The 17,516-nt window shown below is 38.5% G+C and overlaps 1 protein-coding gene across 2 annotated transcripts in view; it reads right to left on the minus strand.

Annotated features, from left to right (window-relative positions):
* Window positions 1-1,260, minus strand: part of klhl13 (kelch like family member 13) — a 46,613-nt gene extending 45,353 nt beyond the window's left edge. The window contains exon 1 of one of the 2 annotated variants that reach the window (XM_031890388.1): window positions 954-1,260. In XM_031890388.1, coding sequence (XP_031746248.1) covers window positions 954-991 — 38 coding nt within the window. In that variant the 5' untranslated portion in view covers window positions 992-1,260. The remainder of the gene's footprint in view (window positions 1-953) is intronic. The other variant, NM_001008094.1, reaches the window with a different exon arrangement.
* Window positions 1,261-17,516: the final 16,256 nt, after the last annotated feature.

Here is a 17,516-nt window from a genome sequence, read left to right on the forward strand (position 1 = left end):
GTTTACACACACAATATATACTTACCAATCTATACCAATAATATCAATTGGTATGGATACGTACCAATCTTTACCAATCAACATCAGTCCCGGCACAAATGGAACTTATAATCTAAGGCCCCCATCACATTCACAAATAAAAGGACCATTTTTAATGAGGAGACAATTTGCATTCCTTTATGAATTTGGAATGTGGAAGGAAACCATGTGCACAAGGGAAGGAATTGCTTTAATATATAAAGAGCACCTTGTATAAACTATGTTTTCAAACTATTTTTTCAAAATGTTTTCAAAGCATTCCTTTTATTTAAACTAATGTTAAACCTTTGTAACAATGGTTCCCAGCACAACAAAGCAAGCTACTGGCTTTCTAGCGCTTGTTTTAAGGGTTCATGGGCACTTCAAGTAGTTTTTTTATTCTCTTGGCTGCACCTTCAAAACAGGAGCAGTAGTGTTTAAGCAGTAGTGTTTGGTTTATTCAGAGAATAAGTGTTTTTGGTAAAGTAGAAAATACTGATTTCAAATGCCTGCAATTACAACCCTCTATGGCTAAGCTAAAACCTTAACAAACCCCTACTTAACTTAACCCCAAACTCTCATTTAGAGAGTGGCAAATGATGGGAGAGTTCTGAAAGGGCAGAGTGGGGAAATGACACCTGTCTCAAGACCCATTAAACATTAAGTAGTGGTCAAACCAACTCATTCTTCGTGCCCTACTTTGTGATTATAAGCACATTATCAAGTGATTTAAAAAGTGATTCAAAGTTCCACCAGAATCCCAACATTCTACACAACATAATATCAAACAACAACCTAGAGGCGTCCAAGCTGCTGCAGCCATGTAAGTGAACTACAACTCCCACAATTGCTAGGAGTCGCAAGGACTTGGCATTTACTGTATATAAACAAAGTGACGGGCGCTGATTATCAGTGACATACTCATGTGGCCTTACCTGCCAGTTTCTCCCGCTACCGCGGGTGTCCCCGGCATAGTCGCGGTATCAGGAGCGGATTTGAAGCTGTGACGGTGCCTGCAAGCGGCAGTGCGAGGTCTTGATCGCGAGTTAAATCACAATGCGTCTCAGGGCTACCGTCTCCGGGAAGGTTTCGGTGTCCCAGTAACTTTTTTCATTGGCGGACAGAGGGGAGCTCCTCTCACAAGCTGCATCTATAGCAGCCGCACTACCCCCAAAAGCAAGCTGATGTGACGTGCGCACGTCGTGACGTCAGGTCACATGACCAACTAGTTTATGGGCGGCGCTGCAGTTCGATGCTGCTGCCTGGGACATGAGTAGTGAGCGGCTCTCAGCTGAATGATGAACTTTTTGTACAGTGGTACAGTGTTTTTTTTTTTTTTTTTTTTTAAACAGTGGTTTTGAGTTTTCAATGCTGTTGCTATAGAAAACTGTTGCCGTAGTAACACTATTTTATGCCTTTCATCATTTTTTAAGCAGCAATGAAATAAAATCTAGTTTCTTCGTTAAAGGAACAGTAACACCAAAAAATTAAAGTGTATAAAAGTAATAAGAATAAAATATACTGCTGCCCTGCACTGGTACAACTGAGATGTTTGCCTCAGAAATGTATATAAACAAAGCTGCCGTTTAGCCATGGGGGCAGCCATTCAAAGGAGAAAAGGCACAGGCACACAGGAGATAACAGATAAAACACTATTGTATTCTAGAGAGCTTATCTGTTATCTGCTATGTAACCTGTGCCTTTTCTCCTTTTTTCCAACTTTAATGGCTGCCCCCATGGCTACACAGCAGCTTATTTATATAAACTATAGTAGTGTTACTGTAGCAAACACACAACTTTTACCAGTGCAGGGCAACAATACATAATATTTTAATTACTTTAAAAAACTTTCATTTTTTGGTGTTACTGTTCCTTTAAGAAACATGGATGCAATTTGGACTAGTCCGGGGGCAACATTACTTATGTAGGTGCCTGAGGAACTTAGTTTAGGGGTAAGGCTGATGCCACACGTGGCGTTTTTCCGCTGCGTATTTTCTAATTCTCTCGGCGGCTGAAAAACGCACAATATCATCATCCATAGAAACAACTTGAAAAGACGCGAAGCAAACCACACAATGCGGAAATACGCTAGAAAACGCCCTACCACGGATTTTTCAAGCGTTGGCCGAAATACGCCAGTATTTGCAAAGCAAGCTATTCCTATGTATACACAAAGGCAGCTGCCAGACCTAGCGGAAATACGCGGTGTTTTTTGCTATTTCGCACTATTAGCACCATGGAAATGGGATTTGCTTATGTCACCAGTACTAGGCTGAAAAACGCCATAGTCTCGGGCTGTGTGGCTTGTGCGGCGTTTTTAGGCTGAGAAAAAACGCAGCGGAAAAGTGCCACGTGTGGCATCAACCTAAAGACTTTGGCATGCCTATAAAAATAAAGCAAAGACTTTCCTGCACTTTTGGGAAGGGTAAATGAGCACGTTAACAGCAGCACAAGTTATACAGCAGATCAGATATTAATAAAATATAGCTGAAATAATCATTGCCTTTACAAATAGACGTTTGTGTTGCACTGCCATAGGTTAAAAAACATCCCTAGTTTCCTTCCCATCAGCAGTAATGTAAATCACCAGTGGGAAGACATACCCAGCGTAAAATAGGCCAAAGTTTACTTGTGAGTCAACTTTGGGCTACTTCAGAAATAGGACGGGATGCTTATGCCTTCCTATGGGCAATTAACATTACTGCCGGAAGGAAAGGAAGCTAGGGATGTTTTGATGCCCATGGTAATGAAGATGTGCCGTGGGTGACATCCCATATGTTATCACCTTTATAGGGGCTTCCTAATGCTCATTCCTCAGAAGTACAATAGAATGTGGATAGCCAATCAGTTGATGACACAATATGTCATTGTTAAGACTGCAGTGTTTGTAATGGAAACATTGTAGCATGCAAGCACAATTGGTATTTCTCTGGAAACCCCAGAATTGTTTGGGAACAACACTAGATATAGTGTCTTTACTAATTCTTTACTAACAGATTTTTTATTTGCGTCAGGCACATTCTGCATTAAAACATGAATAGTAATCATTTATGGGCAGAGTGCCTAATCTACTGAAGAAGGTTTTAAAATTTAAAGGAGAAGGAAAGGCTAAATCACTTGGGGCTGCCAAAATGTTAGGCACCCCCCAGTGATTGTAATCTTTACTTGGCTGGTGTTCCATTAAAGAGAAAACTGCACTGGCTGGGCTGTATGTGAGCTAGCCATCCTTCTGTAAACCCAAGCTGTAAACCCAAAGTCTTTTTAATTAAGAATCCCAGCTGTCAGTCATATATTGCCTGCCCCACCTCTATGCCTTAGAGAAAGAGGTGGGGCAGACTATAACTTTAGCTTTCCATTCAGCACTTCCTGCTCTTCTAACTTTACCCTTCCCTCTATTTGTGTAGCCAGTGCCTGGGCCTGGGCATCTGGTTCTCCTTTATCACATAAACAAGATTTTTGCATGATGTAAAACTTTCCTTACTTACAGTGTCCAGTGTAAGTGAAGTTTATTTTGCTAAACTAACATTATAGAAATACATTTGGAATTATTTCTTAGGGTGACAGGTCCCCTTTAACAAAAAAAAGCCAGCTTTTTTGCTCAGCTGCACAGTTGGATTTTTAAGAAAGAAGACAGAAGGAAGAGGAACAACATAGTGTGTGTGAATATTCTAAAAACCTTAGCTTGTATGCTTCACCGGGGCAGGGACTGATGTAAAATTGTTATGTATGTATATATAAGCTGTGTATAGCTCTACAGAATATGTCAGCATTGGATGGATTAGGATGGAGTTTGATTTTAAATAAATGTGTGGGGGGATTTTTAAAGGAGACAGACCCCCCACAATCACAATGTCTGCTTCTTCTGTAGTTACGCTACTGAATGTGAATTCTTACCAACATCTTAATTGGATTGACCCCAGCCACAATGGTAAGTTTATAATATCCTGTGATTTAGACAGTGACCCTTCTGGTAATGGATATGAAAAGATAAAAAAAAGCATTTCTACCCTCAAAATCTTACTGTAAAGCAATAAAGGGGCAGTTCACTTTTTAGATAACTTATGTATGTTTGCAATCTTGTCCTTAGCAGTTTTGCAATTGGTCTTCATTTTTTTATGTCTTATAGTTTCTGAATTTTTTCAAATAGTAGTCACTGACCTTGGCAGCTAAAAAAATATTGATCAGCAAAGCTACATTTTTATTGTTATTTTTGCAGTTTATTGCTGATTCTCCTATTCATTTTTCAGTCTGTAATTCACTTCTTGGTTGCTATAGTAAATTTGACAATAGCAACCAAAATAGTACACTTGGTGATGCACTATTCTTCAAGCATTAAAGGAAATTAAGAAAAGTGGTTTCTAATAGTAGCAGATTACATTAATGAATAGTTATAAGTTACTATGTAATTTATGTAAAAGGAATTGAAATAATTGTTTTTAGTTTTTCAGAGCTTTAGTCACATGACTTTTCCACTAAATGCAAATCCTGCAAAAAGTGCTAGGGTTAGTTTGAATCCTGAACGAAATGCTGGATTTGTGCTGGATCCCTATTACAAAGGCATACTGTGCTGTGTTATATGAAGGAGGAAGCTGTACTTTAGCAGGTGTATGTCATGTTTCCTTTTTACTTAAACAAGCAGCATATACTTACTGGTGCACGGTAAACTGTAAACTATTTGATTGATGCCACGTGTCTGTAGAAGACGCTGAGTGGCATATAGAAAGTAGTCGCACATGCTGAGAGTTGCTGTCACTGTTATCTGATTTATTTACTGAATAACTCACGTCCATGGCCCTAAGCATATGCTGCAGTAGGCACAGCAGCCACAGTTTATTGAAGGCCTTTTACCATCTGTGACTTAAACGTCAAGTTAAAATAATCTCTAAGGTGCAAATCACTACCGGTACGACTTTCAAAATGCACACTCTCCAGTGAAATGGTGGAAATCAATGTATATTAAATCACTGTTTAACTATCCCTCTAAAATGAAAAATAAAACACAGAAGTTTATACAGTATCTGCATTTAGACATCTAAAAAAGCCATGTGCAGTATGTTTGCCACTAAAATTTCACTAAATGTTGCAAACTACTACAGGTGATAACCTTTTTTTTATTAGGAGGCACTTTGTCCGAACAACATCACCAGCAATAAATTGCATTGCAAGAAAAATTGAAATAACAGTATTGAAGGGAAACTTACTTTACTGTAAACCTGATTTATCATCTTCATGACCAATATCCTAGGAATTACACTTTTTCTTTTCAAAATGCCCTGTTTTTGGTGCTACAGTGGCCTAAATATCTAGGACCAAGTCACTAAAGAGTGCTGAGAAACCATGATATTTGGGCCACTGAAGTGCTAAGATTATGTTGTTTTGATTAATGATATAAGAGGCCCCTAGGCCCCTTCTAGGCTACTCCCACTCCCAATTATAGAAATATACAGCAATTAACTTCCAAAATAACTATTAGTAATAATAATTATTATTATAAGGTGGTAGGCAGGAAAGTTATATATGCAAGTTATGGTAGTCATTGGATGGATCATTCAAATATATGTATCTGAGTTCTGGGGTACAGCCCAGTGGTAGTGGTGGTATATATCAGCAGGACCTTATTTGTATCCCGAATACCAGTATGCTTTGCCAGTCATAGAGAAGCTCAGGTCTCTTCAATAACAAAGAGCCAGATGTAAAAAATACAAAAAGTAACAAATAAAAAAAAACATAGATATTTCTTTATTTAAACTATAGGTTAAAAGTAATTCAAGAAAAAATATGCAGAAGCCCTATTAATTTATCTCATGTTAAAAAGAGGTGTATACTGACTCTTTAAGTGACTTGCCAGGATCACAAAAGGTTTGGAGGAAAGCCATGCAGACAGTGCCCTGGCTGGGAATGAAACTAGGAATATAGCAATACAAGGAAGTAATGCTAACCACTGCACCACCATACTGTCCACATGTTAATGATAGAGTACTGGTTTACTGGAAAAATGCACTGGAAAAATGCACTGGAAAAATGTTTGCATTCTCACAATAACCGCTTTAAGCAGAACTAGGAAATATAATTTCAATTTATAAAGAAATCCCTGCATTGTTCATTTAACGCTTATATGTAACTTTTTATTAAAATCAAAAACTTTCTACTGTAGAAGGTCTTCGGTAAACTTTGCCCACGGGCTATTTAGTATCAAACTGTACATACAAAAACAAAGATAAAAATAGTTACAGCATGGAATGATTGCACGTCTGTTTTTCAGGATACACTGTAATGTTCTCAAGGGAGAATCCTATTTCACTCATGGTTCCAAAGCCTGTCCCAACACACTGGACAACATTCCTAACTAAGTAAAACGTATCAAGTGCAGGGAGACAAGCATGCAAGTGCATGGGTAATTCATAATTTTTAACTTTCCCTTTACTTGGAGAAAAAAATTTGGACCTTTACATTTCTACCACTGAAGTACTATATTTCTAAATGTTCTGGAACTGTAAGGGTTGAGCTCTAAAACTAGAAGGGGGAAAAATCCGGTGGGCCCCTGCGGCCTAGACCTGACCCCACAAGGCGCTCCCCCAAGCCGCCTGTCTACCTCCCACAACATGCTGAAAGTAAGTTTAATTTACGTGCGCTTAGCAAAGGGGGCAGGCGTGGGGACCCCTGCAGGGGAGAGGGTATGGAGGCTGCAGCGGGGGCTCATTGGAGGGGTGTAGGGGCCCCTGAGGCTGTAGCCCCGGTGGGCCCTGCACCCGACAGTCCAACCCTGTGCAGGCCTAAAAAATTCTAACCAATTTCCAACTAATGGTCCAGAAATTTGCTTAATACTACGAACAGCTTGATACTTCTACAGTATTTCGCTCTACGGAACAACTGTACCCACCCTCACCTATACTGTAGGTCTAGGGCACTTCTAGATCATGTCAAAGATCTACTAGATCCACACTATTTACCTGTTATAGAACATGGAATATATCACACAAACTTTTCAACTCCACCACATATATCCCCTAAACCTTCTATGTGGCAGAACTCCTCAACCTGGATTTGATTTTTTTTACCATGGCAAGGGATTTAATATCTCGTCAAATAGCTAACTCAGCCTTAGATAGATAGCTATCTTGCCTAGAAATGTAAATCACATCAACCCCCTGATCTTTAACTTAGACAAGCATTTAGTACACAGTTCTACACTAACCCTTACCTGAATAGATCCTATATTTCACCATACAAAGAAAACTTGTACCTAGACTTTACCCTGTAACCCTTAGGCCTAAACCATATGAATATGGCTCCTGATCATACCAGAACCAGCAGTATCAGAATAGGAGGGAGCCACCCATAATTGTTATAGCTTCCTGATTGCATCCTGAGACAGATTATTCCACTATAAATCATGCATTAACTATATATACCCCCAACCACACTTAAGCCAATGAGAAGGAAGTCTGAAGACACATGTCCTAGCTTAACATCCAACACTTTTTAAACTACTACCCTCAGTATCCCGACAACATGCTTTCCCATCCAACTAGCTCCTCAATATAACAGAATGCACCTACCTTTCATATGTACCTCTCAACCTTGGTCTTGGTTCCTTGGTCTTGGTTTCAAAAATCAGCCAAAAACACTACTTTTTAAAGCACAATCCTTCTATATTTAGGTGAGTACAATTCATTGGCACCCTATGATTAAGTGCTGGGTAAGCATGAAATGCGTTAGGCTGTGTACATGGGGTTTAAAATTTTTAATGGATTGTAATAAAGTTAAATTTTTTAACAATAGCATTGGTGCAGATTTATATTGAATGGCCATTTTTTCTCTGTGGCCACTAGAGGTTTTTTGCACCACTGCATTATGTGGATTTACAGTGTGGATAATATAAATGACTATCCCAATGATTGACCTTGATTAAGTGATCAATATTGTTTTTCACACAATATGTTGCCTTTAAATGTAATTGTGTAGCATCTCCACTAACTTTATATTAGGTTTCAGAAAAAAAAGAAGGAAAGTGGGGAAAAAGACAACTTGTGATTATTATTTCATTTCAAAATTGCAGTGTTTTCCTGTTTTCACTATTTTGATTCCAGACTTGGTCTATTAACTTAGGCCCATGTTCTATTCTCTTCACTTTTTAGACTTGTTTGGTTAATTTTCTGCTGAGTCTTCTTCCCTATTTGATTTTATTTTTCCATGTTTAATTTTTGGATTTAGACAACCTTACAAGCATTATGTAAGTCCAAGAGGCTACTTTAGGGGTTGAAGGGAAAAGCTGATGTACTGTATAGTTTTCCGTAACAACTGGACACCAAATTACCCCCCAAAAAGTGGTTCTTATGTCTGTCAAGTATTGACTGTAATATGTTAAATCAAATTCATACATTGCAGTAAAAAAGTTATTGTTTAGCACTCTACACTACCTTCAAACTTCACTACATTTTTAAATAGCGTTTTACCTATTTTAATTTCTTAGCAGTTATTATGTACTTTGGAAAAAACTGTCAGCAGTGTAATTCAGTGTCATACACAAGACATAATTTGTTAAATTCAGTCTATAATTCACTTTTATATAATCTATCAATTTTTTTTGTGACACAAGTCACAGTAATTTGCCAGATATAGGATTATGGCATTTGGTTTCCTGTAAGGCAGCTGGTCCATTTCTTGCTTGTTCTGGCAGCTGATCAAAAATGTAGTCAATGCCTCATCACCTAAAACAGCAACGGCATGCACTGATGTTAAGCATACACAATTTACTGATCTGCCTTCCAAAAGCTTTTTATGTGATCTACAGTTAAATAGAAGACTGACATCATATATAGGCCTTCTCAAAATCAATTTCTAAATAAATATGTTTACTGTGATATTAAGCACAGGCTGACCCTCGGAGGTAGAATTCAGCTATATCTATAACATGCATTTTCGCATATTAGGAACAGTAATTAAAACACAAGTGTGTCTTTAATGATAGCATTACATCTTTGACTTTCATGTGCTGTGTTTTTTCCTTGTGCTTGTATATGTCAGTTTTTTCCTTTATATTTGTAAAGTCCCAATTACCAGTTTACTCAAAAGCATATTGATCATCTGTGTTTTGAGCATTCTATGCCAAAATGTTGTTTTTGTAGAGAATAACAGAGAATATTAGGATAAATGTCAGTGTATTCCCTTGGAGAAGAACAAAAGGCTCTCGCCTACAATGGTTTCATTGGGCATATTAGACAATAGATTCTGTATTTATCAGGGTTTAAGATAATTGGATTTATTTTCTCCAGGAGAGTAATTTTGTGGGGGTGGGCATTGACCCATAAGAGCCAAGACTACTGTGGTAGTGCTCCAAGTTAGGTTTTAGTTTAGTTTTGAAAAAGCCATCGGAGTGTTCCTCACAGGAGACTTTAGGTATGGGATTACAGAAGTAAGGAGCTCTCTGCCAAAAGCTACTTTTTAAATTAAGATTGCAAAACATTTTATCTTTTTTAGCATTCACTGCAGGTTCAGTGCAGGAGATCAAAGGGAAATGAGGGACTTTTCAGAAATAATCTGGGACTGTGGACTGAGCTGTCAAAATCGTGACTGTCTCGTGAAAATTTGGGACAGTTGGGAGGTATGCGTTTGGCAGCGCTAGATCCAAAAGTGTTGCATGGGGAGAGGCACATAGGCATACCCACCCCTATCTTATCCGTCATTTGCACGGAGTGGAAGAAGGCACAGCCCACATCAGGACCCTGTATTTAATGTCTTCCCAGAGGCAGGCTGTAAGGCAGTGGTTCTCAACCTGTCGGTCGGGACCCCTTTGGGGGTCGTCTAAGACCATCGGAAAACACATATTTTATGGTTGGGGGTCACCACAGCATGAGGAACTGTATTTAATAGTCGCGGCATTAGGAAGGTTGAGAACCACTGCTGTAAGGGGTGCAGGTTTGTTTAATGAGCACAAAGGGGTGTGCTCTTGCACTTACTTCCCCTGGCTTGTAAATAGGCCTTCATGTATTTTTATGAGAAACAAAAGTCTATTCAACCTTTTTTTATTATTTCCTATGCTGGATGGCAAATCCTTAATGCAGTTTACATATAATATTTAGGCATGACTAACTCCATCTTGTAGGATGCAATTTGTTGATCTGGTGACAGCTGAAGGTATCTCGTGTGTAGTTTAGCCCAAAGCCCAAAGTTCTATGAACCCCTGCACTCTGTACTACATTTTTAAAGAGATACTGACACCAGAAATTAAACCTTTTTTTACATCTATCATAACATTGTCTTTGCATGACCTTCACTTTTGCCATAAAAGTATTTGCCCAATGCTTTTATATTACCTGTCTGATTCTCCATGTTCCCCTATAAGGGGGCTGCCATATTTGTCCAGCAGGAGGCCGTTAGCTTTAGAAGCTATAACTGACAGGCTGAGAAGGGACAGTCAGGTTGACAAAACAGTCAGGTTTAGGGACTTCAAGTAACAATTACTTACAAAAGCAAATCTCTCAGCGAAAATCAATCAAGATGACCTATAGGCAACTTTTTATGTACATTCATATTTTGAGGAGTCGTTTTTTAGTGTCAGTGTCACTTTAAAATGGAGTTAATTACATTTAGTGTGCAGACAGATGATAGACGTTACAGTACTATCCACTGTCAAATGAACAAAAGGAATAAGGGAGAGGATATAAATATGTATAAAAATATTACAGATAAGTGCCCTGTTACTGGCTGCCTAAACTGAAAATGTCAGTGCCAGTGTAGCCTTATTAAGAGCAACGAGTAATAGCTCCAGTGCTTATTTTTATCCTTTCCAGCAGTAAAACAGCCATACAGTATTATCTCAGGTCTCTATCAAGTTTAAGGCTGGAATTCCTAATGTTTATGTTTAAGTAGTACGCAGGGCTGCCTGCAGAAAAGTCAAATATTGTCTCTTGAGCAATCACAGCATTCTCTGCTTTACTTTGAGAGAGATCAGCTTTGGTAATAGAAAGAATTTATTAGCCATTTTGGTGAGTACTGAAGCAGAGAGCATAATGGCTTTGCATTTTGTTTAATCGCAAAGGGAAGATATTTCATTCGCGTTCAGAAAAGTTGACGTAAAATGCTCTCATTTCGGGTAGATATTGCCTTTCTCATGGGTTTTCTGGAATATATCCTGAGACAGCATCAATAATTTAGCCTGATATGCTTGAAATCATACACTGAGAGTTAAAAGAGGGACAATATTAGGAATAAACTCAGCCATAAATTCTGTTAAATAAAACAAGAATGTGTTAAAGTCACTGTGGCTGAGGAAATAATCACTAATGATACAGATATGGGGCCTATTATCCAAAAAACCTTTATCCAGAAAGTTTTAAAATATTGCAGTCATTTCCCACAGTGTCCTATTTAAACAAACAGCTTTTCAGTGTTGCCTCTTTACTTCTATGGCAGTAGCTTGTACAGTGGCATTTCTATGCCACCCGCCGTCACCCAGTGGGGCCCCATCGCTAGTGCAGAAAGTACTTTTGCACTCTCAGAACTAAAAAAGCTAAATTTCTGTTTTAAAAAAAACTCTTAAAAATACCAGAGGTGCCACCCCTGGAAAGAGGCTGCTTACTCCCACCAGAGGTAGGAGCAACCCTGAGCTTGTAGCTGATGTTAGCTAAGCTAGCAAGTTTCATTTGTAACAAAATAATAGGTCTTTAGCTAAATTAAAAATGATTATTTAAAATGTTAGCACTATTGCTAAGTACTAAAATGTATGCAAAATTACTGTGTGTATTAAGGCTATCACAAGAAATTTCAGTAGCTCTTTCTAATCTGTGGTACACGCCAATTCACGCATTTGGCCTGTTTGATGAATTGTGCACTACGTTAATGGACCCTCAGGGCAAATGTATGAAAATTTATGATTGTGATTTGAGAAATCATGGCAAAAGATTTCCCTGCATTTCATTGCATATGGGCTATAGGGTATTTTGCACAGAGCAGACAAGGTATTTTGCCATATTTGGGCAGATGTGTGACCCAGTTATGTAACAGGACACAATTGTCATGATTTACCCACAATGCAGCATTTCCCTCATATTTTAGCATAACATTTGTGAGAGGGCCATGCATCTGATGCAGTTGCACCTGATACTGATGCATTAAAATAAGCACACTTCATCATGTCACTTCCAAAATTATAATTTTTTAGGCACAGGTTTGCTGCGTCCATTAACAAAGCCCCATGTGGGAACACTGGAACTATCACCACCTGTGGAGATTGCAGTTGTTCCGGGGTTCAGCTGCATGAACAGACACTCTGTGCTCGATCTAGAAAAGATAGGATGGATGGAGCGGCCCAGAGCAAAACTATAGGGAAGTATAAGGAGCAGCAAGTACCTTAATAAGATTCTTTTGCGCAACAACCACATTTGAATTTGTGCAACTGTGGATTTTCACTGTAATAGAGCCCTTATGCCTCTGCTGCTTTAATGCTTACTACAGTATTTAGTTTGCTAATTAGGCTGTATATCCTACTTCAGTTAAGCAACACAATCGAGTTATATAGTCCAACATAGAGAAAACCAAAGAGACCACTTATGTCCACAACCACATCTATTTATTTAATACAGGGAATGTTGGTACCTTATTTGTTTTACTGGATAGCTGTTAGATTTGAAAACTCTATTTGCTTTATACTTAAGGGCTCTGGCACACGGGGAGATTAGTCGCCCGGGACAAATCTCCCTGTTCGCGGGAGAAGGCAACTTCCGCGATTTCACTGAAATCGCGCCGCTGCGTATGCCATCTCCCTGGCGATTTACATTTTCGCTGGTGGGATGGCAATCCAGGGAGATTAGTCGCCCACAAACAGGGAGATTTGTCGCGGGCGACTAATCTCCCCGTGTGCCAGAGCCCTAAAAGAGCAAATGTTCTCTGTCCAACAGAAACCAAATAACAGAAGATATCAGGTAACTTCCTCACAGATACAGCTGCACAAATAGATAACTTCTATCCCTAATGATTCCTTGATGATTATGAGATGTTGCTTTGGTATAATTAGACACAAGTTATGGATCTCAGTAATGCATTGCTTTTGTTCTTAATGAGAATTTTGGGACTAAAATCGCTAAACATAGTTCTTCAAATTTTGTACATAGTCTAATTTTCATTCCATAAAAGATAACGGAGCCTGATTTATGTGAGAGAGATATTTATTTGGAAGCTTTCTTTGATCATAACAAAATGCTCTAGAATTTCACATTTAGAAAATGGATCTTTCCTTTCTAGTTATAGCAAAATGACAATTATCTGGAGAGCTACATGTTTCCTATTTGATACTGATTGTTTAAAAGTGAGATATGTCCAGATAGGCTAAATCCAGAAACAGTGATTTTTTTCTTGGTTTCTGCAAATTACTCTTTTACTTTACAGTTACATTTAAGTGCTAATTGAAAAGCAGACAGTCCCTGTCCCATGGAGCTTACAATCTATGTAAGTGGGTGACTTACAGACATAAATTGGTGTAACACAATGCCATGATTTGTAGCATTCCCTCACAGCAACAAAAATTGTTCATTTGTTGACTAAAGCACACAATTAAAATTATTCTGTTTTCTGTAATAATATTACTTGATGGTAACTAAACTACATGAATCCAGATTGGTGGCAAAACAATCCTTTTGGGTTTATTTAAAGATTTTTAGCAGACAGATCCAGGTTACCAAAAAAAAACATTACCTGGAAATCCGCAGCATTTTAACCTACTCGACTCTGGTTACTATGATGCCTGCAACCTGTCCCTTGTATGTACATTCACACCCCACATACATGGATTTGTAATCAAATAAACTTATTGTGATGAACTTCTGATTACTAATATTTTACCCCTACTGTCCCAATGGGGAGTGGTGTAAAAATGTAGTGTTACCAAGACAACCAGTTACCATAGCAACCCGTTTCAGCCCTATTTAAGTATTTACTGACCAAGTTTTCTTGATTATGAGTCTATTTCAACAAACGGGGCTCATGTGAACAGAACTGTGTTGATACAAGCTTGTTACTTTCTCGGCTCACCCCTGACAGCTAGCTACAGTAGTGTGTTAATTTGATACTTTTGTTTCTGTTTAAGCTGCTGCTTAGACATTTTGATTACTTGCTTGTGCTTATTATTATTTCTCTTGTGTTTTTGCTTTTTGTTTTTATTGCATGTTTTCAGTTGTTTTATTGGTTTATCGCTGGTATCCTGTCTCTGGCGACGTATGATGACGTCATCTCCATTTTTTAGACATTGTGTTTGTTGTATTCACCACTTTTATAAAGGCTAGAGTACTAGCCGAAACGTTAGTCTCCTCTTTAATAAAAAATAATTTGTTTATATAAGTCCTGTGAGTGCTGACCCTCTCTCAAGCACCCTCAACATTATTTGGACCTGCACCCAGGCATCAGCAACTTATCTATACGTGAGTGCCGGCATTTACTTGGAAGTAGATAGATAGATAGATAGATAGATAGATAGATAATCTAGTGTATATTGGTGCACACCGGGAATCATTTAAAACATAACTTTTATTAAATAGTTAATACATTACAGATCAGGCCAATGACCGACTTTGTTAGTAGTAATCTTGACATTCTAGTTCAGCAACATTTAGATGCCTCAGTCCTAAACTAACTGAATGATATATATGTATCAGAGTGAAAATAGCATAAAATAGAATAACATGAAGGACGCTTTGACTCCCTGCAGCTAAGGGGAGACTAGTACACAATCACAGGGGCAGCTCATTAGGCAGCCATGCTTCAGCACAATGCAAGGGCACCCAAAGGCAGCCTGGGAGAGAAAGTGTATTGACTGTGGCTCTGCACTTGCACAGGTTCTGCACAGCCTAGAGGGAAAACAAAATGCTGGAAGAGAGTTTGCAAAAGTTGTTTTTCTGTTTACATCCAGTACTTAGATCTCCCAATGTGGCTTTGTATGTTTATGAGTATGTGCATCATTAACAGAGCTCATGTACTAATATCATGTCTGCTATGACATCTTTTCACCCCACTGGGTCTGGAACACTGTCTCGTGCACCATAGGATTTTATTGGTGTGCCATGACTGCCATGGAATGTGTTATATTGAATTCTCGCAGATGCCAGTTGTCCATGCCTGCTCTGTGTTTACAAGCTGCTGCTGAACTCCTAAACTTGGCATTTGCCTCAGTCTTGACTCTTGTTTGATTCTGCTTGCCCTGACGTTTGCTTGAACTCTGGCAAAGTACTCTGCTTTACTCCTAGGTACATTGCTTTTGGACTTTTTGTCTGTCTGCCTGAACCTAATAAAGTAGCATCCTATTTTTCAGTACCTGTCCTGCTTGTACCCTGGTTCCTACTTCCTCCTCAGCCTACACATCCATTTAAAAGGCCACTGACCTTGACAAGTCCTCCATGCTTTCAAGCATATATTTATACGAAACAAAGGGAAGATCAGAACTGCCGATCCCAGGCATAAACAAGAAATCTGTTGCAAGTATCCTTACAACTGCAGAGTTCTTCAACCTGCCAATATTCACCTGAGTACTCACAATTAAAGGCCTTTTTTGTAAAGAACCTGATTAAGTTGATTATTAGGTTTATTTCCAAGCTTACAGAAGATCCTGGGAATAAAAATGGTCTCTGTGCTCTAAAAAAAGGCAAAAACCTAATTAGTACCAATATTGCAATAGATATTAGCAGAAGAAACATGAGGTTAATTGTTTCTAGAAACTGAAAGTCATATGCAGAAGTTTCTTTTTATGAAAGCATCTGAAAATCATTTGATTTTAGGTCATATGTCTGCAGCTGGCATTTCTGTTTGTTATGTATTGGAAATATCACATTTTCCTTCTGTCTACACAACTGTTCCACATATTTTGTGTCTACTCGGTAAGGAATGTTAAGCAGGCTTACATGATACATATGGAAACCTGCAAAACAGAGAGAGTACAAGTTTATTATACAATAACTATTCTTTAAAATTATGATTAAAATCGTGTTTGGTATACATATTTTCCTGTTATGGTTAATGTGACAGAATTTGACATGTTTATGACACTAAAAGGGTTTCTGTGTACAGAGTGGATTAGGATTTTCCTTGCTCTCCATTGCAAGGGGCAAACCAACCTAACAGAACTATTACCCTCCAAAATTTGTGCTAGGATACTATTAAATGTACAGTACTGTACATACAGTACAGTGCCATTATAGCTGGTTTATTGTATGGAGCCCCTGCTATTGATCCTGCAGTTTGCTTTGTGTTACCTGCACAACGGCTGAATAAATGAAGCCCCTGTGGAAACCCTAGGGCTTGTGCATGGAGCAATTCACAATAAATACACACAAATACAGAGAGACACAGAAAAGAATTCCACCACAGGTTCTAATGCAAATTGAATGCTCATTTTATTAACTCTTTTAATATTAATAAAAGCTAAAACTCAATAAATGTACTTTACTTGCATTTCAAAAGCTCTTCTCATGGTAAAGTCTTTTTTATTATAGATTCAATGAAACTCGTGTATTATGATAAATAATATACCCCCTGTTGTAAAATAAGAGGACATTAAGCGTCACCTAGGAGTTCCATGAGCTGTATAAAAGCACTTGCTCATGCTTTTATATTGTAATGGTATTCCTTTATATATTAATGTTTTACAATAGGGGGTATATTATTCTCTATATAATGTACAAAGGAATACTTACTAGTCAGCCCACCAAATTTTACATGTAATAGCTAAAAGACTACAATTCACTCTGTAAATAGGTGACTGGTCTTTACATCAAACACCAAGGGGCACATTTACTAATCCACGAACGTCCGAAAAGCGTCCGAATGCGTTTTTTTCGTAATGATCGGTATTTCGTGATTTTTTCGGAAATTGTGGCGACTTTTTCGTAGCCGTTACGACTTTTTCGCAAATTGTCACGATTTTTTCGTAGCGATACGACTTGCGCGAATTGTCGCGACTTTTTCGTAGGCATCGCGCCGAGTAGGAAAGTTTCGGATTCATTCAAGCTTCGGTATCGTGACTTTCCTTGGGCCAGGTTGGAGCTGCAGAGTGCCATTGAGTCCTATGGGAGGCTTCCAAAATCATGCTAAGTCTGAAAGTTTTGCCCGCAGTTTACGAGCGCTCAATACGAAAAAGTCACGACAATATACGAGCAAATCGTAACGGCTACGAAAAAGTTGCGACAATTCGCGCAAGTCGTAACGGGTACGAAAAAGGCGTGACAATTTCCGAAAAAGTCGTAACAGTGACGAAAAAGTCGCAAAATGTTCGTTTTCCAATCGGAATTTTTCCCATTCGGATTCGTGGGTTAGTAAATCAGCCCCCAAGTGTAGACAGCATGTAAAGCACCTGATTTCAGGTTCTTCTAGGGTGCTGACATATATGCTAGATTACATTCTTTTCTCCATACAAAACATCACATTTCATTCAATAAAAAACAGACATAGGTTAGATTCTCCGGTCCCTATGCCCCAGTTCAAGGTCATACTCTATTTATTGTTGAAACAATATA

The sequence above is a fragment of the Xenopus tropicalis genome, chromosome 8 (assembly GCF_000004195.4).
Source record: "Xenopus tropicalis strain Nigerian chromosome 8, UCB_Xtro_10.0, whole genome shotgun sequence".
Classification (NCBI taxonomy): domain Eukaryota; kingdom Metazoa; phylum Chordata; class Amphibia; order Anura; family Pipidae; genus Xenopus; species Xenopus tropicalis.